Raw genomic sequence first — 24,617 nt, 5'->3', positions numbered from 1 at the left:
GCCAGACAACCTCAGCACTTCCTATTGGGATACTTACTTGGCAGAGAGCAGATGAGGAAGCCTGTGCCATTTGTGCTGTTTCCTATGTGCAGCCCAACTCCAAGATACAATGTCAACAGTCCCCTGCAGTTTTGCAAACTGGGAGCCTTGCATGTGTCCTGTACACAGCTGGAGTTGCTGACTTGCACCAGTAAGGTCAGAAAGGGAAGGAAAGTGAGTGAATCTCTAATGCGTTCTCACAACTGATGAGATATGGGCTAGTGGATTCTCCATGATTCAAACAACCTACTCTTCTTTGGAAGGGTGAGAGGCAGGAGTGTTATCCTGGTAGAAGTAATCCTCCACAGTAACAAGAGGATATTCTACACACACACACACACACACACACACCCCAAGGAGGGACTGTATAAAAGAAATAAAATGAAAAAGTTCAAAAATTTAAAATCCAAATTATTTATGTAGATTATAATAGTAATTAATTTCAGTAGATTTATTTCCTTCCTTTCCTTCCTTCCTTCCTTCCTTCCTTCCTTCCTTCCTTCCTTCCTCCTTTTCCTCCTTCCTTCGTTCTTTTGTTCCTTGTTTCTGTTCTTTCTTCTTTCTTTGTCTTCATTAATTTAGCTATTTATTTAACAAATTTAAAGGACATGATTCATATTACATGCTAAATTTTAGAAATACAATAGAAATTCTCTTTTACAAATTGCTCCCTGTGTAGGCAAAGGTTGGCTAACTCACTGATAGAAAGAACCAGTGGTATAGTATAAAGATCACTGATTTAAGAGGTCAGTTTTCATCAAAATCTGTGCCACTCTGTGCAATCCAGACCTCTGTGTCCTCATCCAAAAATTAGAAACAATTGGAAGAAATAATCTCAACTATTACTCCTCCCAATTCTAAAGTTCTGTGATTATTATTTTCTTATTCTCACCAAGCTTCATCATTGTTTGAGTATAATGAACGAGTTGAATCAATCTGTAAAATAAAACATTACAGCCACCTTATCTTTCTTATGGAGTTGCTGAACATGTCACTTTAGTTAATACAAGTGAAAATGTTGTGTTGAGCCATAGAGCACATGTAACTAAAAGGTAGACCAACAATTTCTTAAAAACAATTCAGGACTGAACTAAAATTATTATTTAGGCTCATAAAATATAGGCAGCAAAAGTAGGCACTGAATCCAGACTTCTAAATCTTTCATGAAAAAGATCAAGCTTGAATACAGCATGAAGAAGTATATCCCACTAAACCTCATTATAAAGTCAGAATTTGACATTTTCCCGGGCAGTCCCTAGGCCCCCGGCCCACCGCGCGCCCGGCGGAGATCCTAGAAGAGCCGGCCCTCCATCCCTAGGAACCTCGTAGCCTTCAGGACCCAGAAACGAGGTTGAGAAGGGTCGGGGCGCGAGGTGGATGGAGCCTGACAGTGGGAGGCAGAGCCGTGTGGTGATTAGGTCCCGGGGTCCGGTCCCCTCTGCTGCTCAGCTAACATGTCTGTGCGTTTGGCGTTGTCGGTAGTGCCTCCCTTGGCGGGTGCGTTGTCCTTAGGTGACATGTTGTGCTCAGCACGTAATAATCAGTACGGGGCCTACTCAAAGGTCACCTCATTTGTTAAATGTCTCCTGAGCGTGGCGCAGCTCTAGTTTCTCTAACTATATTTTGTAAATTCTATTAGGAAGAGGCAGCTTGGCCCAGTGAAAATTTAAAACTAGAGCCAGACCTGGATTGAGCCCTCGCTCCAAATCCACTAGCTTATGTGGCTTCGGCAGGTCACTTCCTTATCTGACCTTCAGTTTCCTGTCTGTAGCAGGAAAGAGGAGAAACAGAATTGTACATCCCTGCTCTGATACATTCTAGTTGTTTGGGCACAGCACCTCCGATCCTCGCCATTACATTTCTCCCCAGAGAAATCTCCATCTCTCAGGGGTGGAAGAGATTTTATTATTAGTTATTTATTTATTTATTATTCAATATATGAAATTTATTGCCAAATTGGTTTCCAACAACACCCAGTGCTCATCCCAAAAGGTGCCCTCCTCAAATAACCCATTCACCCACCCTCCCCTCCCTCCCACCCCCTATCACCCTCAGTTAGTGCCCTCCTCAATACCCATCACCCACCCTCCCCTCCCTCCCACCCCCTATCAACCCTCAGTTTGTTCTCAGTTTTTACAGAGTCTCTTATGCTTTGGCTCTCTCCCACTCTAACCTCTTTTTTTTTTTTCCTTCCCCTCCCCCATGGGTTCCTGTTAAGTTTCTCAGGATCCACATAAGAGTGAAACCATATGGTATCTGTCTTTCTCTGTATGGCTTATTTCACTTAGCATCACACTCTCCAGTTCCATCCATGTTGCTTCAAAGGGCCATATTTCATTCTTTCTCATTGGGGGTGGAAGAGATTTTAAATTCCTGGTGCATGGCACCTAGGAGGTCGCATCACTTGTCTTCCCACATCCTCCTGTCTTACACAGCATACATGCCATTCCAGATGCATCACCAGCAGCCAAAATACTAGAAGACTTGGCTACAGCCAATGGAAGGAGACCAACATCACAGGGAAGAGCAAATAGTAAAAAAAAAAAAAAGAAAAAGAAAAAAAAGTTGTGGCCAATATGAAAAATTAACTGGGAGCTAGGTGATCCCAGAGGGAAAAGACAAACTGAGATCACGTAAACGTAGTTTAAAAAGTTTTCAAGGGCTAGGGGCTCCTGGGTGGCTCAGTCAGTTAAGCATCCAAATCTTGGTTTCACTTCAGGTCATGATCTCACTAGTTCGTGAGCTCAAGCCCCACATTGGGCTCTGCGCTGGTAGTGCAGAGCCTGCTTGGGATTCTCTCTTCTCTCTCTGCACCTCCCTGGCTCTCTCTCCCTCAAAATAAATAAACTTTTTTAAAAAATGTATTTAAGAGTGCCTGGGTGGTTCGGTCGGTTAAGCATCCAACTTTGGTTCAGGTCATGATCGCACATGGTCAGTGGGTTGGAGCCCCACGTAGGGTTCTGTGCTGACAGCTCAGCTATCCGGAGCCTGCTTCGGATTGTGTGTCTCCCTCTCTCTCTGCCCCTCCCCAGCTTGCACTCTGTCTTTCAAAAATAAAACGTTAAGAAATAATAGTAAATAAATAAATGTATTTAAAATAAAAAAGCCTTCAAGGGCTTTCCATTGCCATCAAGATAACCAGTTTTTAGTTTTTAAAGTAGCTAAAATCTGTTAACCCTTTTCCAGTTTAGCATCTAGTTTCCTGTTGTGCTTAGAAAGACCCTTCCTCACAAGTTGTAAAAGCATAACTTGTAAGAGGCTAAAAAGAAAATCAACTAAGCCAAATGATACATTGAAAATGCGTGTTAGGGCACCTGGGTAGCTCAGTTGGTTAAGCATCTGACTCTTGATCTTGGCTCAGGTCATGATCTCACCAGTTCGTGAGTTTAAGCCCCACATCAGGCTCCCCACTCTCAGTGCAGAGCCTGCTTGGAATTCTCTCTCTCCCTCTCTCTCTGCCCCTCCCCTGCTCATGTGTGTGTGCTTTATCTCAATAAATAAATAAATAAATAAATAAATAAATAAAAGAAAATGTGTTTGGGGGGGAGAGAGAGAGGAGGAGAGACACAGAGGGAGGGAGACAGAATCCCAGGCAGGCTCTGCGCAGTCAGCGCAGAGCCCAGTACAGAGCTCAAGGTCATGAACCATGAGATCATGACCTGAGTGGAAATCAAGTTGGATGCTTTTCCAACTGAGCCACCCAGGCAGTCCCAGCCTGTATCTTTTATTGTCTGGATTTTAGTAGCACAGAAATATTATTTTGTAATTTTTTAAAAGCTACAATAAAATAAAGTTAAACTTTTTTCAATTTTAAAAAAACAAAAAATAAAATAAAGTCGGAATTTATCTGTATAGGCAAGCACCACATAAATTTATTTATTGATGAGGATGCATATAAATACCAAATGCATTCTAAAATTTCCATTACACCTAGCATAGTACTTCCCTTGGATCCAGTAAGGTCAGCCCTTGGAATAGCATATTCAGCAAATATATATTGGGCACCTATCATGTCCCACATGTGGAGGGTAAGACAGGAAGAAAACAGATGCTCTCTGAGGTCTGGGAGCTCATGTTGCATTCCAATGGGAAGAAAGAGGACAATACACAAATAATCACATAAGCAAGAATATATCAGAGAATGAAAGCTGCTACAAAGGAAATAAAATGGGGGTAATATAACTAATTTGGAAGGGGAGGGGCTACTTTAGGTAGACAGTCAAGGAGCCTTTTAAACCAGTGCTTCTTAAACTCTACTGTGCAAATGAGCCACATGAGATCTTATTAAAATGCAGAATCTGATTCATTATGTCTAGGTGGGGCCTGGTATTCTGCATTTTAAGCAAGCTCCCAGGTGATGCCTGCTAGTCCTGGACCACTCTTTGAGAAACAAGGATCTTAAGTACATTTTTCCCCCATGGCATTCCCATTTTGAAATCCCTTCAGTTATTTCTCATTGTCCACAGACTAAAATTCAATCAGAGCATGTAACTCCTTGCTCAAAAGTCTCCAGTGAATCCCCATCTTCCTAAGAGCAAAAATCCAAAGGATTTACAATGGCCTACAAGCCTCCTCAAGACCTTCTCCACTCTGAATCTCTCTGATCTCATTCCCCATTACTATCTTCATTTCCAGTTCAGCTCTAGCTTCCCTGTTCTTATTGCTGTTCCTGGAGTATGCCAAACATGATCTTACTAGGGAGCCTTTTCACAGCTGATCCCTGTGCTGAGAATGCTCTTCCCCCAGATAGCCACTCTTTAACTCCCTCAGTTATTTCAACTCTGTGCACAAATTACCTTCTCAAGGTGGCCTATCCAATGACGTGAGGTCTATTCTCCTCTTTAAAATCACAGCCTACCCCCTTCACCTCATTCCTCGTCTCCCTTATTCCTTCTTCTTTTTCTTTTGCCGTAACACTTAGCACCTTCTAACAGATTATATAATTTATGTGTGTATTATATTTATTGCTTATTTGTATTCTTTTGAGATACCTTTGTTTTATAGTCTAATGAATCTCAAGTGCCTAGAATAGAGTTTGGTACATTGTGTGTGTGTGTGTGTGTGTGTGTGTGTGTGTGTGTAAAGTGAACAGAACTGCATAGCATACTTGTATGGCCTGACCCTGGCCTATCTCTTCAGACTATCTTTAACTTCTTCCTTCCCTATACTTAGTGGACCAGCTGTCTCAAACAGGTAATAGTTGCATGAATACATCATGGTTTATTTTCTCTCCATGCTACACATTGCTCCTTCCAGGTGTTTCTCCCACTTGTTACTTATCCTTCAATGTTTAGATCAAGATGCATTTATTTATTTCCATTCTCAGAACATTCTTGATCCTGCTTTGTCACACCATTCTACTTGTATATACCTCTATTATTGCACATTCCCTCCTTTATTTTGAAAGTTTACATATAAGACCAGTCAAGGTCTGCACAGGAAACAGAATGTACACTCAAATGAAATTGTAAAAATAATTTATGAAGAGGCCATTTGCAGAAGTAGGCAAAGGAAAGGAAATCTGTTATGGGGTATGGGAGCTCAGTGAGTACTAGGACCTAGGAGGAAGGAATTGGACTAGTAGACAGGCCAAAACAATGCCTCCCATTTGCTGAATTCAGCCAGAATCCACAAAGTTCCAGGGTGCCTCAAAGATGTAGTTCATAGAGATTGAATTCTGGGGGCACAGAGGAGGGCAGAGAAAGGTAGAGAATGGATCTGGGGGAGAGGATGGCAAACAAAGGCCAACCCCAATGGATGGGCGATTTCAGAGGGTAGGACCATTTCTCATTCATCCTCATATCCCCAGCACCTAGACAGGGCTTGGCTCAGAGTGATCATTTAATAAATCTTCGTGGAACTAAACTATAATGTTAAGGTGCATACTACATTTATAACTGAATATTTGGGGGAAGGTAAGCAGGAAGGCAGGTAAGCTCTTTACTTTCTATCTTTGACCCATTTTAATTCATTTCCACACAGAATTTTTAAAAAAATTTTTAATGTTTATTCATTTTTCACAGAGACAGAGACAGAGCAGGGAAGGGGCAGAGAGACAGGGAGACACAGAATCTGAAGCAGGCTCCAGGCTCCTAGCTTGTCAGCACAGAGCCTGACGTGGGGCTCAAACCCATGAACCATGAGATCATGACCTGAGCTGAAGTCAGACACTTAACCGACTGAGCTACCCAGGTGCCTCTCCACACAAATTTTTTTGAAAGTTTCTTGATATCATATCTAACTTAGATAAGAATAGCACAACCAGAACAGAATCTACTGTAAGAATTAATTTTGGTCATCCTGCTCTGCTGAGTTGAATCTAATTTCCCCAAAAGCAACATAAACCTGGAATAAGGGTACCCATGTGGGACTATCAGCCTAAGATACAAAGCATGAGAATTATAAAATATTTCAGCTAGTGATGCTTGTCCATCAAGAATCATCTCTGGATCCTGGCACCAGGAGGCAATGAATAAAATCTTATTGACCATCTAGAGTCAGGCAAGCCAGGTGAATTTTTGAGGCATGGAGTAATCCAAATACTCTGATGATGCACCCGAGGCCATCAGGTAGGGTGACCAACTTTCCTGGTTTGCCTGGGACTATCCTGGTTTTAGCCCTGAAATCTTTCAGCCTGAGAAGCCTTCAGTCCCACGTCAACTAGGACAGTTGGTCACCCTACAATTAGGGTCAATTGAAGATACAGATTTTGATTTCTCATGACAGAACTTCATTAAGAGGTATTATTCAAAGGTGATTCAAACTATTATAGCATTTTGACAGTTACCCTGAGTTTCGTAAAACTTAGAACCTTCTCTAACTGGCATGTAGTAACTTCCCTGATGAACCAGTCCAGAAGTCCTAATAAAAATCCTTCATTGCCAATATTCTCTTAACCCCAAACTTTGTAAAACTGTTTAATCTAATCGGTTCCTTGGGTGTAAAATCATGTACTATATATAGCATATTTGTAGAAATAACAAGCCTTTCCACCAGTTTCCTCAGGTATCTGGGTGTACTTCCAAACACTTTGCCAGCCTTCCCCTCTATAAACTGCAAGCCCCTTGTTCTAGCTGTCTACAGGAATCGGCACATATAACTGTTGTACCAATGGCCATCTCTGATCTTTGTATATGCTAAGTGAGGAAATGGTTGAGAACAATTTAAGACTTTTTGCAGCAAGTCTAACTTGCTCAAACTTTTGGCTGAACTATAGAAACACGATATGCCATAAAACTGCCTGGTTGGTTCTTGAACCAGATAATCTCCTTTTATTAGTGAGAAACATCATATAGGTACTGATTTATGTATCCTTTAAGTACAGGAAATATTTAGCCAATATATAATATTTATAATTTATGAGAGATTTTAGGGAAAAAAATTGGCAAATGGATTGCTTTGAATTTTGGTGGGAAAGGCAAATGCTTCCGAAGCAAATAAAAAAATAAAGATCCAACTGCTGAGTATAATAACAGCATGCAAGTGATAATAGGCCAAACAACGGTTTGCTAAGAGGAAACCAGTCACCAAAATTAAGATTTGCCTATGTGATGTGATATTAAGGGAAATAGTTTGATTGATACTTAGGATTTAAATCATTATTAATTTTTATGATTATGGCAGTCACTGACATTTCTGGTGCCAAAAAGAAATAATTTAAATAATTTTAAAGTCGACTTTTTTGAATGTTTTAAAAAATTTACTTAAGCATTGTATGTCACCATCACCTGAGAAAGCACATAGGAGCTACCTATGCTGGGTACACTGTTCCAGGCACTCCATTAGACATTTTATATAGAGTCTCATTTAATCCTTTCAACCTTGTGATATGAGTATTACCAACCCCATTTTATAAACAACACTAGGATCGCAGAAGTGATTTGCCCAATGTCACAAAAATCCTCTTTGTTCTTTCTATTGCATCACGTAATTACCTTAGAAACAAAAAGAAAATCACTTAAAGACATGTAAAAATACCATTCTGTCAATGATATTATTTTGCTTCTCTCTATAATTTCATTGTATTTTGTTAATTAAAAGTGAAGTTAAACAAGAAACCTGATATAGCATCATAAGATCTATAATGATGCTTTTTATGTATCGTAGAGGTATTTGTACCTTTAGTGCTTACTGAATGGTACTTGGTAATTCTACTCATTTTGCTAATTTGCTCATATATTTCAATTTCTGAAATAGTTGCCAAAGCTGTTAAAGGGGAACAATGGGCATATTTTTAAAGTTTAGTAAATCAAAACAACATGGGCACATGCTAAAGATTAATTTGGGATCATTTACATAAATGGCATTCTGGAAAAAAAAGAGTGTTTTTTGTTTTTTTTTTTTTAAGTGCGGAAAAAGGAATGCAACCTATTTCTTGCAAGGGCATATGAGTGGATCTCATATTCTCACACATGGCTTTGTTTTCAAATTCTTGAAAGTGCAGAAATTCTTTTAATTTAAAGGTGAGCCCATGGAAAATCTGGAACAGCTGTAGAAAACCATAGAGGAGCGCAGTGCCACAGCCACTTTCTCAGCTTGTGACACCACCCCAGGGTGATCTGACCCTCCACTCACCACTGTTCTAAATTATCAAAGAGAGGCACCTCTGCCCCCATTGCTACAAACAAGATTCTTCCATGGAATTCGTTGTTTCATTAACTGATCCAGCCTAAACGCTACCGAGTACAGAAAGTTGACAACCCTTTGGACTCAAGAGGGACTCCAGGCTGTCCAAGGAAGAAGGCTCAGAAAGGGTCTAAGTTCAGCTGACTAGATAGTAAGACTTGGAAAGCAGCCACATCTCAAAACGCTATCTGAGGGACCTGGAAAACATACCGCAATGACTTTCCTCAAGGTCATGCAAAGTTTAAGTGATTTTTACTATCCCACATTCCAATGTGTCCTTCTCTATCGATTCATTTCCCATGGTAGTTCATCATTCTGTATTTATGGCATTTTTATTAGGTAACAGCATCTCATCTCTCTGAGTAATTGTGCTGCTGCATATTTTTGGAAACTTCTACCGGTCACAGTCTGGGACTGAGGGGTTTCATCAGTGTTGATGGGAGAGTCTGAAAATCTTGTTCTCGAATGAGACAGGTAAAAAATGGTCTCATCAGGATCTCTGTTTTCAATGTCCAAAGAGAAGTCCCTGGGAGAGAAAAGCAGGTAACAGAGCACTGGTAAGATCTGTACATTGGAAGTAGGCTAAGCTAGAGTAATCGGCTTAATCTAGCCGTAAATAGTGTACACAGCTCTTGGTTTCTTTAACATCAGGTAACCAGGGCCCATCGGGAGCATGGATTGAAATCAGTGGGCTCCACCATGGCTTCCACCAATCCTGAATTCTGAAAGCTGCGCCGACAATTCCATGAACTGCCCGAGCATTCATACATGCATCCATGTCACAGTGATTTATTTTCTTTTTCCCCCATGGTTTTGTAGGGATGGGCTGTCTCCCTGCATTTATCTCCTGATTGTTTTGATCAAGACAAGAAATGGGTTGGTATAGCCCAGGAGGTCACCTGAGTTTTGCTGGCAGCCTCTGAAGTACCAGCCGCATTTCCTCATTCCTTGGCAAGCACAGGGAGTGGTTTTGTTCTGCCTGCCGAGAGGCTGGACATCCACTGCCTGACCTGAGAGGGACTTGCTTTCTCTGGTTCTCCAGAGAAGTGGGCGGCAGGAGCAGCAAGGAGAGGACTGTCTCTGTCCTAACAGTATCATCCCTCACTTGTCACTCATATGCGCTCAAGTGCTGCCCTCTGGAGGCACCTGTGCCACAAGCGGGAAGTCAGACCTGTTAGTCCAGAGACAGAATCCACCTGGAGCAGGGAAACCCAACAGGCTCTCAGGTCTTCAGAGAACCAGGCACTGCAGATCTGAAAGGAGCAGTGGTCCTTTGGGTCCAGTGAAATTGTTGTCAAGAAGGAATGTGGACCTACTATAGAAAGAACATCCAGTTTTCCAAAAGAAGCTAGAAATACAGATTCTTCCCTGAAATTCCTGACTTTCCAAACTTGGCAGACTCACTTGGCTAAAAAAAACAAAAAACAAAACAGAAAAACATTGTAATGGCAGGACCAAAAGTAGTGTATACAATGTCTTGTGCAAAGCAGAAAACACACACACACACACACACACACACACACCCCTCTGGGCAGATAAAGCAGGAAAAATAAAACAGTTGGTGCCAGCGTGCCAAGTAAAAGGTCCCTCTGAGTGGTTGCTCCCTGTGCTGCTGGGCTTAATGAGTGAGTCCTGGCTGGATTTCAGCCTCCACTTGCCTGCTGGCTGGGTGCTTCATGGACGTGCACCCTGTACAGCTGCAGGCAGCTCTAACGCACTCGCCAAGTGGGTCCGTACACGCCAGATTCTGCCCCTGGGCCTCAGGTTTACATACTCTGGATGATGGAAGAGGTAGCTAGAGAGCAGGGAAGCCAACAGAAATTGCAAGTCTACCCTTGCTAAGGGGCCATAAAATTTAAAAATATTTTCCCCCTAACTGGTTCCCCCAAACCCGTCTCAGTTGTCCTGGATGGTGAGCGTTGGATCAGGAGACAGTTATTTTAGATGGCAGTTTTCTAAGGTTAATGCACTTTGTATGTGAGAAGGATTCATTTATTTGTCTACTGTATCTTTTTTGGTACACTTCATCTATTGTTATTTTTTTAAAATTTTTTTAATGTTTATTTATTTTTGAGACAGAGAGAGACAGAGCATGAATGGGGGAGGGGCAGAGAGAGAGGGAGACACAGAATCGGAAGCAGGCTCCAGGCTCCAAGCCATCAGCCCAGAGCCCGACGCGGGGCTCGAACTCACAGACCGCGAGATCGTGATCCGAGCTGAAGTCGGACGCTCAACCGACTGAGCTACCCAGGCGCCCCCATCTATTGTTATTTTTAATATCTTCCCTTTGTTGGTCTGCTATGTGTCAGAGCACTTTATATAAATTATTTCTGACAATATCCTGACAAGGTAATATAATTCCCCTTCTTTCATAGATAAACATACTAAGGGTTAGAGAGGTGATTTTCCCTGAAACCAGCTAGGAAACAGCTATGTGGTGGGCTTCAAACCTGGGTCTGTCTCACTAGGAAGCTGTTGCTGCCCTAAGATGATACGATGACTATTATTTCCACTTGGGGTGGTATAGCTTTGTCTTTTCTCCTGAAAGTCATCCAAGGAAGATCTCTGTTATTTAAGGCTATAATGCATGGAGATCTTTTATTTGGTGCTTTCTCCCTCCCTCTATTTCTTAATAAATTCAAGGACAGCTCTTTTACAAAGCAAAGAATGAATTTGTGTGATGTATAACTCTGGAAGGAAGAGTATCACCAGATGTACACATCCCAATGAATGTTGTTCCTTCAAAATAGTGGGTTGCCTTGGTGATTAGAGACTTATTCCAATGATGCGTTCATCAGTCATCACCTTTCCAATGCTTCTCTTTTGGAAGTACCTTCAAAGCCAGTTCACACACCATTCAAAGAAATTAGGCTTATCATTTCAGTTGTATTTACTGTTTTAATCCTTAAATGATAATATCCAGCCTTTCCAGCCACTCTGTTATCAGATTTAAGTACAAGTAACTTGAAGCTATTTCTAAAAATGAAGCCCAGTCTCAATAGAGTTAGATTTGCCTCTTGAGAATGTTCATAAGAATATGCTGAATATTTTTAGATTGTCTCAAAAATACGGGTTCCAAAATTATTTTGAGTGCAGCAGAGCATTGGTTAGGTAGGTATATGACCTTTAAAAGGGACACCATGCATTGGACTGGAAAGGCCTTGACAAGTTGATTAAAGACTTAAGGTGGTAGACTCCATATAAGTTTTGAGTCTGGACTCAGGAACTAGACAGACTGGGTTCAAATCATCTCTTTGCCACTTACTAGGTATGTAAACTTGCACAAATTACTTAATCTCTTCATGTCTCAGTTTCCTCGTTTGTAAAATGAAAGTGATAATTGAATATGTAGGGGCTCCTAGAATAGTGGTATGGAGTAAGTGCTATTTAAGTGCTGGCTAATCTTGAAATCATACACATCACTTTATAGCATCACCCTGAATTATCAACACGTTAGGCAGATCAATAAGAAGGCAGACATGTTTTCTATAAGTAGTCATCATCAACTGTGGTAATAAAATGTTCTTTTTAAAAAATTTTTTTAATGTTTATTTTTCAGAGAGAGAGAGAGAGAGAGACAGAACATAGGCAGGAGAGAAGCAGAGAGAGAGGGAGACACAGAATCCAAAGCTGGCTCCAGGCTCTGAACTGTCAGCACAGAGCCCAATGTATGGCTTGAACCCATGAACCGTCAGGTCATGACCTGAGCCAAAGTCAGACACTTAACTGACTGAGCCACCCAGGCACCCCTGGACCATTTATCTTAAGAAATGGTTTTGTATCCCCTCATCCTATTTATCTGTTTTCAACAGGCCTGGATCTCTCCAATTACTTTTAAGATGTAACACCCAGAAGTGAGCATAGTCCTTTAGGTCATAGAAATGGTCTCTGTCCTTGTTAGTGAACTGCACTTAAAAAAAAAAATTTATTGGCAAATTGATTTCCATGCAACACCCAGTGCTAATCCCAACAAGTAATTGCACTTTTATAAATGCAATCTTGGAGTATATTAATTTTTATCTTAATTTAGTTCTTATTTTGACCGCATATTATACATTTACTAAAGTGCCAAAGGTAAAGAACTGTTAACCCAGATTCCTATATACAGTGAAGATATTCTTTGGGATTGAAGGGAGAAATGAAGTATTCTTAGAGGCAAAAAACTAAGAGAATTTGCACTAGCAGATGTACACTAAAAGAATGGCTAGGGAGATTCTCAAAGAAGGAACTGTGAAACATCAAGAAGAAAGAGTATAAGTAAGCAAATATATGGTAAAAACTTTTTTTTCTCTTCTTGAGTCTTCTAAGTTATTTGATGGCTAAAGCAAAAATTACAACACTGATCTGATTCTAAATGTATGTAGAAAAAATATTTAAGACAATTATTTTATACATGGGATAAAGTAAAGAGATGTAAAGAGAGAAAAGGTTTTCATACTTTGCTCGAACCAGTAAAATGACGACAGCAGTGTACTGTGATCCTATATATATATATATATATGTATATATATATATATATATATATAGCAACCACTATAAAAGTCCAGAAAGAAATATACTTTAAAACACTATACATAAATCAAAAGGGAATGATAAAAAATGTTTATGTAGCCAATATTACGGCAGGAAAAAGAAAACAGAGAAACAAAATACAGAGAGAACAAAGAGAAAACAAAAAATAAAATAGTAGATTAAGCCTTCACATTTCAATATTTATATTAAATATGAATTGCCTGAATATACCAATTAAAAGACAGATATTGGCAGAGTGGATCAAAAACATGACCAAATATATGCTGTCCACAAGCAATCCAATCCAAATACAATATAGGCAAGTTAAAATGAAAATGGATGGAAAAGGATGCATCATGCAAACATTAATGAAAGGAAGCAGAAGTGCTATATTTGTATCAGATAACATAGACTACAGAGCAAATAAAATTACCAGACACTGAGAGAAACATTATATTATAATAAAAGGGTCATTCCACCAAGGAGTTATAGCAATCCTACATGTCTGTGTACCAAACAACAGAGCTGCAAAATATGTGAAGCAAAAACTAATAAAACTGAAAGGAGAAATACACAATAAAAATTGGATACATCAACATCCCTCTCTCAACAACTGATAGAATAACTAAAAAGAAAACCATCAATGTTATAGAGAAACTCATCATCACCAACAACCAACAGGATCTAATCATTATTTAAATAATAGGTTTACTAAGAATGCTAATGGAAAAAGTGGACAATATAAAGGAATGATGTGTATGTAAAGACAGAAATTGAAACTCTAGGAAAGAATTGAAAAGAAATACTAGAAATCAAAAACACTGGAGCAGAAGTGAAGAATGCCTTTCATTGGCTTTCATGGGCTCATTAATAGACTGGTAGCCAAGGAAAGAGTGAGCAAGCTTGAAGATATGTCAATAGAAACTTCCAAAACTGAAATATAAAAAAATATTGAAAAAATAGAACAGAATGTGTAAGAACTGTGGGACAATTACAAAAGGTATAACATGTATAAGGGGAATACCAGGAGAAAAAAGAGAGAAAGGAAAAGAAGAAATATTGGAAGTAATAATGGGTGAGAATTTTCCAAAATTAATGACAGATACAAACCACAGATTCAGGGACTGCTTGGCTGGCCCAGGCAGTAAAGCATGTGACTCTTGAGCTCAGGGTCATGAGCTCAAGCCCCATGTTGCATGTAAAGCCAAAAAACCCCACAAAAAACAAAATGTATCACAGACCACAGATTTAAGAAATTCAGACAACATCAAAAATCTACATGTAATTATCACATTCAAAATGCAAAAAATCACAGAGAAATTCCTGAAAGGAGCCAGTGGTGTGGAAAACACCTTACATGTAGAGAAAAAAAGGATAAGAGTTATACTGACTTCTCTTCAGATAGCAAGCAAACAAGAAAGTGGAGTGAAATATTTAAAGTGTTGAAAGAAAAAAACCACTAGGGCATCTGGGTGGCTCAGTCAGTTAAGCATCCAACTTTGGCTCAGGTCATGAACCCATGGTTCATGGGTTTGAGCCCTGCTTCTGGCTCTGGACTGGCAGCTCAGAGCCTGGAGCCTGCTTTGGATTCTGTGTCTCCCACTCTCTTTGCCCCTCCCCCACTTGTGCATGCTCTCTCTCTCTCTCTTTCTCTCTCTCAAAAATAAACATTTTTTTAAAATCTTAATATTTTGAAAAAATATTAATAAAAATGTTTTAATTATTAATAAAAACCCACTCACCTAGATTTCTGGATTCAGTGAAACCATTCTTCAAAAGTAAAGAAGAAATAAAGACTTTCTTAGACAAGCAAAAATTTAAGGAATTAGCAGACCTGCCACCAGTATACCTGTCTCGTAAGAAAGAAGTTTTTTAGGAGAGAAGGAAAATGATTTAGGTCAGAAAGTCAGATCTACATAAAGAAAAGAGCATCAGAGAAAGAATAATGAAGGTAAATAAAATATTTTATTTTTCTTATCTTAATTGATCTAATAGATAATAACTTCTTTAAAATAACAATAGCAACAATGTATTCAGTGATTGTATTATACAGATAAGTGAGATGTTAAGGATGACAGAAATGTTGTAAGGGAAGAGAAGGACAAGTTGGGAATAAAGTATTTACACTATCTGTGAAGCAGATATCTGAAAATGGTCTTGAATCAGTCATAAATGTATATTGCAAAGTCTAGGGTAATCACTAAATTTAGAAAAAAACATAAGTATAATTGATACACTAATAAGAGAAGGTAAAATGTAATCATATAAAATTCTCAATTAAAACCAGCAAAGGCAGAAAAAGAAGGGAAAAAAGAAAGAATTAATGAGCAAAAAGGTCAATGAACAGAAGACAGTAATGAATGTTAGGAGATTTTTTTAAAATTTTGATTACTTTTTTAATGTTTATTTTTGAGAGAGAGACAGAATGCGAGCAGGGAGGGACAGAGAGAGAGAGAGACACAGAATCTGAAGCAGGCTTCAGGCTCTGAGCTGTCAGCACAGAGCCTGACATGGGGCTCAAACTCACCAACCATGAATTCATGACCTGAGTGGAAGTCAGATGCTCAACCAAATGAGCCAACCAGGAACCCCATAAACGTAGGAGATATTAATCCGACTATACTAACAATCACTTTTAAAATGAGTGGCCTAAATAAACCAATTAAAAGAGAATGGCAGGAGTGGATAGAAAAACAATATCCAACTATATATTGTCTATAAAAAAAAACACTTTAAATACACAGATAGATTAAAAGTAAAAGAATGTGGAAATATACACCATGCTAACACTAGTCAAAAGAAAGCAGGAGTAGCTATATTAATTTCAGACAAGACAAGGAAAATTATCAAGGATAAAGAGGAACATTACATAATCATAAAAGGTCAATTCTCTGAGAAGGCATAAAAATTCTTAATATGTATTTGCTTAAAAATAGAGCATCAAAATAATGTGAGGCAAAAACTGATAGAACTGCAAGGAGAAATAGGTGAATCCACAATTATAGCTGGAGACTGATATAGAATATAGTTGAACTCAACAGCACCATCAACCTACTGTGTGTAATTGACATCTATAGAATATTCATCTGACAGTAGGAAATTACACATTCTTCTCAAACTCAAACAGAACATACAAGATTACATTATGGACCATAAAACACAATTTAGCACATTTAAAATAATAGATCTCATATAAAGTATGCTCTCATACTGCAAGGAATTAAATTAGAAAAGAGAACAGAAGCATAGCTGGAAAATAACAAAATATTTGAGATTAAACAACATACTTCCAAATAGTAGATGGATCAGAGAATTCTCAAGAAAAATTATAACATATTTGGAACGAAATAAAATGCAAATGCACATATCAGAATGAGTAGGATAAGACCAAAGCAATGCTTAGACAGCAATTGATAGCATCAAATGCATATATTAGAAGATTTATTTTATTTATTATTTTATTAAAAAATTTTTAATGTTTATTTTTGAGAGAGACACACACACAGAGCATGAGTGGAGGAGGGGCAGAGTGAGAGGGGGACACAGAATCCCAAGCAGGCTCCAGGCTCTGAGCCATTGGCACAGAGCCAAATGCAGGGCTCAAACCCATGAACCATGAGGTCATGACCTGAACTGAAGTTGGACGCTTAACCAACTGAGCCACCCAGGTGCCCCAGAAAAGAAGATTTAAAATCAATAATATAACCTGTTGCCTTAGGAAACTAGAAAAAGAAGTGGTATATCTGGGATCAGACACAAGCAGGGCCAAAGGACCCAAGTAAGCTGCCTGAGAAGGAAGCCCTCTGTGTCATCCGCCAAGTTGCACCACAGCCTCTCCCTCAGCTCCTACCTATGAGCACACAAGAAACAGGGTCCCTTACGACCAGCTGTTGGAAGAATTAAAAAGCTGAACTTGGTTCAAGGATATGTCAGCTTGGTATGATGAACTATGATGCAATACAACACTGCTCAAATGTGGATCAGAAAGACGGCAGTGACAGGGGAAATCCTCCCCAAGGGCAGAATTTCTGGTAGTGCACTTGGCCTTCCACTTTGTGCAGAAAGAGAAGTGGCCTGGGATTAGACTCTGGGGCACCGGGTGGCTCAGTCAGTTAAGCTCCCAACTTCAGCTCAGTTCATGATCTCATGTCTCATGTGGGGTTCAAGACCCACATCGGGCTCTGTGCTGACAGTTCAGAGCCTACAGCCCACTTCCAATTCTGTGTCTCTGTCTCTTTCTGCCCCTCCCCCACTCATACTCTGTCTCTCTCTCAAAAATAAACAAACATTAAAATAAAAATTTTTTAGAATATATGTGGACTCAAACAGTGGTGACCAACCAGTGGGCTGAATTTTTGGTGCCCTGGAAAAAGAAACATCAGGAATAAACATCACTCACCTGAGAGTGCCTATCATAAAAGAGACACCAAACAACTAAGAAGACAGGATGACTTGGTCAGTTGACATCAGTCTGCCTCTGTCATTGGCTGCCTGAGTGCTGGTGCAACAGGCACATGAATGGAGCAGTCATTGTGGCAGAGATGGAAACCACTCACAAGCCTAGGAGTATAGCTGCTGATAAATGCAGAATATCACAGTCTTTCAAGATCAATTGGCCTCTTGGTGTCAAGTAGTCTAATTGGATCTCTTCTACTCTGGAAAGATCAGTGACTCATCTTGATTGGACCTGACACATATTTCAGTTATGAGTTTGCCTTTCCTCCTTGTAGAGCTCACGCATATCTGGGTATTTATAATACTGACATGGGATCCCACATATTACATTGGACCGAGGGACTGACTCTACAGGAAAGGAAGTACAGTGATGACCAGTGAGGATCAGTAGTGCAGGAGTAGCCATATAGCCACAGAATCTAGTAGTCTAGAATCCAGTGGTTGAAAGCTTCTACAAGCTTTCATTGCTGGTGGAGCAATGGAAAAGACTGTTGTAGATGCCTTTGAGGGCCCAGCTTGGGCATAATAACCAGTGAGGATGGGGTACCATCTTCCAAGATGCAGCATATGCTCTAAATAAATGACCCATTATATGGTGTGGTATCTTTTAAGCAGCACCCAAGGATCCAATAAACCAAGGGTGGAAGTAGTTCTGACCTTAATTCCCTGTCATCTGCTTTATCTGCAGATCTGGAGCTCCCTTCCTGTGGGATGGATTGTGCTCTCAGGGCAACCCTTTAAGTACGGGGCACAGCCTCCACAGTTGACCCCATGGCATTTGGGCAGCCTGACTGCTGGGCTTCAGTCTAGGTTCCTGGTTTTCACTTCTATCCTCTGCTGGGACAGGAGCCAAGACTGAACCTAGTCCAGTTGGCTGAAGCTCTGACCCTTTCTCTTAGTTTCTGCCAACTTTCTTTGTTTCTGGTATTTCTACCTTGATCCACATGTAGATCCTTGGGCCAAGATTCTGGTTTAACATGATGCCAGGAACTCTTGCTTCCCAGAATACCACACTCCTCCCTTTGCCCTCCTCACATTAGGCCCTTCAGACTGATCCTGGCTCAAATTGCACCTGTATCCCATACTACTGCACTTGAATCTACACTAAGACCCTGAACCTGAACTGTTAGTATTTGCAGCCTGGGTGAGTTCCCCTGTTCTGTGCCAGCCACCTCAGCAAAATTCTTTCTCACAGTGAATGCCCACATACCCATCACTTCAGCTAGTACTACTGCTTTGACAAATTAGTCCCTGTTAATGAGAATTAAGCTCAGAGTAGTAGTTTCCCTGATTAGATCCATCACCCTCTGAAGGGTGAAATCTCTGACAAAGCAAATGAAAAATTTTCCAGAATTTCAGCATTTATCTTAATGGGACTTTGTATGAATATTTAATTTAGGTTTAGTTATAACTAAAATATCTTGCCTGTTTAATAGTTTTGTTGTCTACTATCAAAACATTAGTCTAGGCCTCCATCTTAGCAGATAGATTATATTATCTTCCCACAATTATATTATTTAAATTTTCTCTAGTTTCAGATTTATAGATATTCAAAAAGGTCGCTTATTTCAAAACAAGAAAGGCTTAATTTAGAACAGAGAACAAGTAGTATTAACACATTCAAAAGCCACAGTGAAATACTGTCTTAGGATTATAAAATAGAGAACTACTTACATGTCAAATGCTCTGGCATCAACTATATACCAGAGGGGGAAAATCAAGTATCAAGAACTAAGATGTTCTAAGAATTAGCACATAGACACTGGCTTGTAATAAAGCAGTGATAAAATGAAGGTTATAGTATAACTAAAATACTAGTTGATCTTTTCAAGGACAGTTAAGTAGCTCAAAATGTATTATAATTTTTTTTAATTTCCTAAGCTAAGATCTTACATTTGTAAATATTTACTCAAAATCATTAGTTAGCTTAATCTCTTAAACAAATTATACTTTGCTTGGGCCAATATTAAAATTTATTCTGTAGCCCAAGTATACATCTGGTGCTAGATAATCCACAGTGATTTACATACAAATGAAGGATCATTTGTATGTGAGGAGAATAGTCAAAATTGCATAATTTACCACCACCCAAAGACAAGCTTGTACTTTAGAACAGTATCTTTTCTGAGGCCAATTAAGTTGCTGCACTATTTTCCTTTAAACCAATATTCAGTTAAATGAAAAGTAATGGCTAGGAGGACCTACTGGCCAACTCTACCTCATCATGCTAGAAGAATGACTTGAATTTAAGAAATAATATGTGAAGCAAGATAATATAAGACCATCAAGGAAGTGACAAGCAAATTGCATGGCTGTTTATCCCCAAGAAGCCAGCCGGCCTGCCTTCCGTTCAATGGTTGTTACCAATGCAGAGGAAAAGGTGAGCAAGAGGACTGAAGCATCAGGGCTCTTTAAAGCACTTCAGGTCTGCTTTTGAGAATTAAAAACTAAAACTCACATGAAAAGCATCTTTAAAATTCTATAATTGAGCCAGAGATTTGGAAATAGAAGTATATAGACAAATTGGGGTTGAAGATAGCGCTGTCCTCTAACTCAAGGTTTCGCAAAACGGAAGGATGCAGGGAACTCAATGAGCCACTCAATGTCTCTAACTATGCTTGCGGGAGAAACCCACTTTAATATAGGTTGGTCTTCTTCATGATCCGAAGAAACTCTTCCTCGTTCACTTCGCCATCTCCATCCCGATCGGCTTCGTCTATCATTTCCTGCAGCTCCTCGTCGGTGAGGTTTTCCCCTAACTCGTTGGCCACGCGCTTTAGGTTTTTGAAAGAGATCTTCCCAGTTTCATCGTCATCAAAGAGCCTGAAAGCCTTCAGGATTTCTTCTTTGGTGTCTTTCTCGGCCATCTTCTGAGTCATCACAGCCAAAAAGTCATTGAAACTGATTTTCCCTGTGCCTTCCTTGTCCACTTCGGAGATCATCTTCTTCATCTCCTCCTTCCTGGGCTCAAAGCCCAGTGCTCTCATGGCGACCTTCAGCTCCTTCACATCGATGGTCCCACTTCCGTCAGCATCGAAGAGGTCAAATGCTTCACGAACTTCTTGCTTCTGATCTTCAGTGAGTTCAGGCTTAGGACCCACTTTTCTTTTCTGGCTGGTAGAGGCCACATTTGGCTTCTTAAAGCTGGAAGCCATCCTCCTGTGACGGTTGTTACCTTTAACGGTGCCACCGCAGAGTCACCGCGCTTGCGCAGGGGTGACTCCACCCAGAGCGCAGGCGCAGGGCCTCTCCCCACCTCTTTCCCAAGTTTACCCTTGTGTTCTCCCAGTGAGACCTGGGTGCCTAAGCCTGCCATGTCTGTGAAATCTTACTGACTTTATAAACAGCTCCTTCAGTTATCACCTTGTTTCAATGAGCTGAGTCTTGGGCTGGCAAGAAGTGCCTGTAGGCACATTGTCTTCCATAATGCACACCCTCCTGCCCAGGCCATATGTCAGCATCCAGAGGACCAGGTTTATAGGGTTATTTGGAAGTCCTTCCTCTCTCCTTTTCCATACAACGTAAAACAAACAAGCAAGCAAGCAAGCAAGCAAAAAAAAAAAAAAAAAAAAAAGCCTTCTTGGAATTAAAAAGCCAAACCCAAACAAAAACCCCCTCAGTCTGAGGTTACCTAAGGCTAAATTTAGTATAATCAAGAGAGAGCTTGATTCCTTGGCATTAAATGTGGGGAAGAAGGAGAGAGAATATTAAGTCACACCATGTGTTCAACTTGACATAAATGGAAAACAGATAAAATGGAAAAAGTTATGTATAAAATTTGTAGAAGTTTGTCTCCTGACATTACACTCAACAATAATAAAACTTCACTAGCTTATTCAGCATACACTGAAATATGAAATGTAATATCCAAACGTATGATTTACTTTCAGCATTTCAATTTTACATGTGCTGTGTAATTGTACTTGAATAACAGTCTTAATTTCATTCACTCCACTTTTCATTTGGAGGGGGTTTGAAATACTACTTTTTGGTATTTTTTAAAAACTCTAGCAGCAAATTTGCTCTTACTGTTTATCATCTATTCCGAGCGATGCTGAAACCCCCACTCTGACTTTCCTGCTTTGGCAGTGAGAACAGGAGTGTATAATGCAGTACACATTGGAACTAAAAATCGCCTCCTGAGAACAAAGGGGCAAGAGAAAAATGGGAGCATTTTAAGTGAAAACAAAGAAAAGGGTCATCAAGTAAGCCCATAAAAGAATTGCCTTTAGAATTGCTGTATATTTCTTTAAATGTTTTCTTAATCTGACATTTTTTTAGTATTCTTTCCCACTCGAATCTTAACTTATTACTACTTGATCAGTTACAAAAAGAGAACTTTCAAAAGTTTTCATTGAAGGTTTTATAACCCCAGCATCTAAAACAATGCTTGACCCATAGTGGGTAGATTAACAAATAATTTGTTGAATAACAGAATGAGAGTTCATATTGGTTTTAAAATACTTTTAGGGGCGGGGCGCCTGGGTGGCTCAGTCGGTTAAGCAACCGACTTCGGCTCAGGTCATGATCTCCCGGTTTGTGGGTTCGAGCCCTGTGTTGGGCTCTGTGCTGACAGCTTGGAGCCTGGAGCGTGCTTTCGATTCTGTGTCTCCTTCTCTCTCTGCCCCTTCCCCACTTGTGCTCTGTCTCTCTCTATCAAAAATAAATAAACGTAAAAAAAAATTTTTTTTTAATACTTCTAAGGGTACCTGGGAGGCTCGGTCATTAAGCGTCTGACTTGGGCCTCGGGTCATGGTCTCACAGTTCATGAGTTCGAGCCCCTGCTTTGGATCCTCTGTCTCCCTGTCTCTCTGCCCCTCATCCCATTTCGAAAATAAATAAACATTAAAAACAAAATAAAATACTTCTGAATCATCCAAATAAAACAAACAAACTCCCCAAAGGATTATGCTGGGAGTGTTTTATAAATTCAGTTTTTTTAAGTTAGTGATCAGATGTTATTTACGTGACATGTGTATTAGCCAAATTGTACTACCTGTGCCAGTTGATATGTGACATGATGGACAGAGGGCCTAACCACAGGGTTTTTAAAGGTCAAGGAAACTTACCTGCAACATCTCCTACCCATTGCCTCCCAGCAGTTGACACAGTGTCAGCCCAAAGTAGACTTTGGCCAGTAGACACTGCCATTGCCCATCTTCCAACACTGTAAATCCTCCTGCTTTTTTGACTAGATCAAAAAGCCTGGGATCTTATCCCAACCCTGTGCCTTATTATCTCTGTGACTTGAGAAAGTCACTTAACCTCCCAAACTCAGCTGAGACATCTACAAAGTAGACATAATAGTGTAGCTTTCTACACTGTTCAGTGAGCTACTCCAGGAACAGTTCCCTAGTGAGGCCAAAGAGTGCTGGGTAATTGTTAGTTGAATCTGAAATTTTCCTAGACATTGTGCATTTCTTTTGACACCCACTCCTCTGCCCAAATTCAAGCCAGGCTATGATGTGTTGGGAAAAACTGAAGGATAGAAGCTGCCTTATATAGAGCTACATTTGGGCCAAGCTGAGCTCAAAGCAAAACGGTTGTCATAGTTTCCAGATGTATCCAATCAGCAGTCACAACTCGGGGCCACCAAGAGCACCTTTCATCGAAAACAGTGCCCCCAGCCAGAGTCAGCTGTTGGTGAGGAGTTACTTTATGTTCATAATCTGTAATCTGATTTTAAAAAGGGAAGAGAAACTTACATGGATTGTGTGCCTAGTATTGGGCTTGCTCCTTGCATTTGGTCTCATTAAATCCTTGCCATCATTTCCCCATTTTGCAGATGAAGAAAAATGAGACCCAAGAGAGGTCGGTAACATATCCAATGGCACATAGCCAATAAATGGCGGTTCTGGGATTTAAACCTTGGCCCGTCTGAGTCCAAGGCTGAGGCTTTGTTGACCACAGCATCTGCCTTCTCTAAAGATTGAAATTATTACCAAGATGTAGTATCACTGGGAAGATATGATTCTGACTTTCTTCCTTAAATGTAACAATAATTAAGCATCTTGCCTAGAAAGATTTAACAGGATTTTGTAGGATCTCAGACAGGGTCCCTTTCTAGGGTAAGCCAGTGAGAAAAAGAGCAATATGCTTGGCATTTACATTTGTTCTTCAATTCTGCATCATTCCATTCCCTGTTTTCAGCTCCTGGTACAAGTTAGTGACAAGCAGTCTGGGCCAAGTGCTTTCAGTTGACGTTAGCAAGAGTCTATCTAGTGCTTATGAAAATCAACTTCGTTGCTTTAAAGTCATTTTTTTTTTAAGTTCTAATAAGACTGACAAAAGTAAATGAGATGTCCAGAAAAGCAATGGATATGAGTGGTTTTGTTTTGTTTTTGCACTTAAAACTTTTGTGCCCTAATGTCCTAGGTAATATGCTAAATCAGTTGTTGATTTTCTGAGAGGAGGAAAGGAGATGCTTGTTTAAATTTGGTCATGGAAGCTTAACGGCTGGAAGGGGGAAAAAAAGAGGTGCTGGAATTCCACAACGGGGTCTGGAGTCAGTCAAGACCAAGAGAAAGGACCCATGCAGCTTGCTTATTCTAATTATTCGGTTTTCCATTTGACCTGCATGGCATGAAAAAGGTGAGGCTCAGGAGTCTTTTAAAATTTAAGTTGCGCTCAGCAAATTCAGCAAATTCCAGGTGCCACCCAAGGCAGAAAACATGCATAATAAAGTTTCTTTATTGCTGCCTGTTTACTTTCAACAAATGCAGAACAGAGAAAATGCAAATGTTTGACACTTGTGCATAAGCAGGACAACTGTGCCAGCGTGGTGGATGGGTGATTCCCAAACCAACAATAACAGAACTACGCTATTTATTCTTGAATGCGTGGAGCCATTTACAAGAAATGGCCTCAGCAGTAAGAGTTTTACAATCCCGGTGGTCTTTGAATGAGACTATGAAGTCCAGTCCAGTGACTCAACCCAAGCCTTTTTGGCAAGCCCAGGAATAGACTTCAGTGTCCAGCCAAAGTCT

General features: G+C 40.0%; 1 protein-coding gene across 1 annotated transcript; it reads right to left on the bottom strand.

The window, feature by feature from the left end:
- Nucleotides 1–20,267: 20,267 nt before the first annotated feature.
- CETN1 (centrin 1) lies at nucleotides 20,268–20,786 on the bottom strand. The gene has a single exon (XM_030292361.1). It carries the CDS (start codon nucleotides 20,784–20,786, stop codon nucleotides 20,268–20,270), a length of 519 nt encoding a protein of 172 aa, XP_030148221.1.
- Between the last annotated feature and the right edge of the window lie 3,831 nt (nucleotides 20,787–24,617).

Source organism: Lynx canadensis, chromosome D3 (assembly GCF_007474595.2).
Source record: "Lynx canadensis isolate LIC74 chromosome D3, mLynCan4.pri.v2, whole genome shotgun sequence".
Classification (NCBI taxonomy): domain Eukaryota; kingdom Metazoa; phylum Chordata; class Mammalia; order Carnivora; family Felidae; genus Lynx; species Lynx canadensis.
Note: the sequence above shows the minus strand (reverse complement) of the source record. Positions and strands in the feature narration are given on the sequence as shown.

What these genes read in the sequence shown, in the direction of transcription:
- CETN1 (XM_030292361.1), bottom strand. Translation starts at nt 20,786, where the DNA reads ATGGCTTCCAGCTTTAAGAAGCCAAATGTGGCCTCTACCAGCCAGAAA.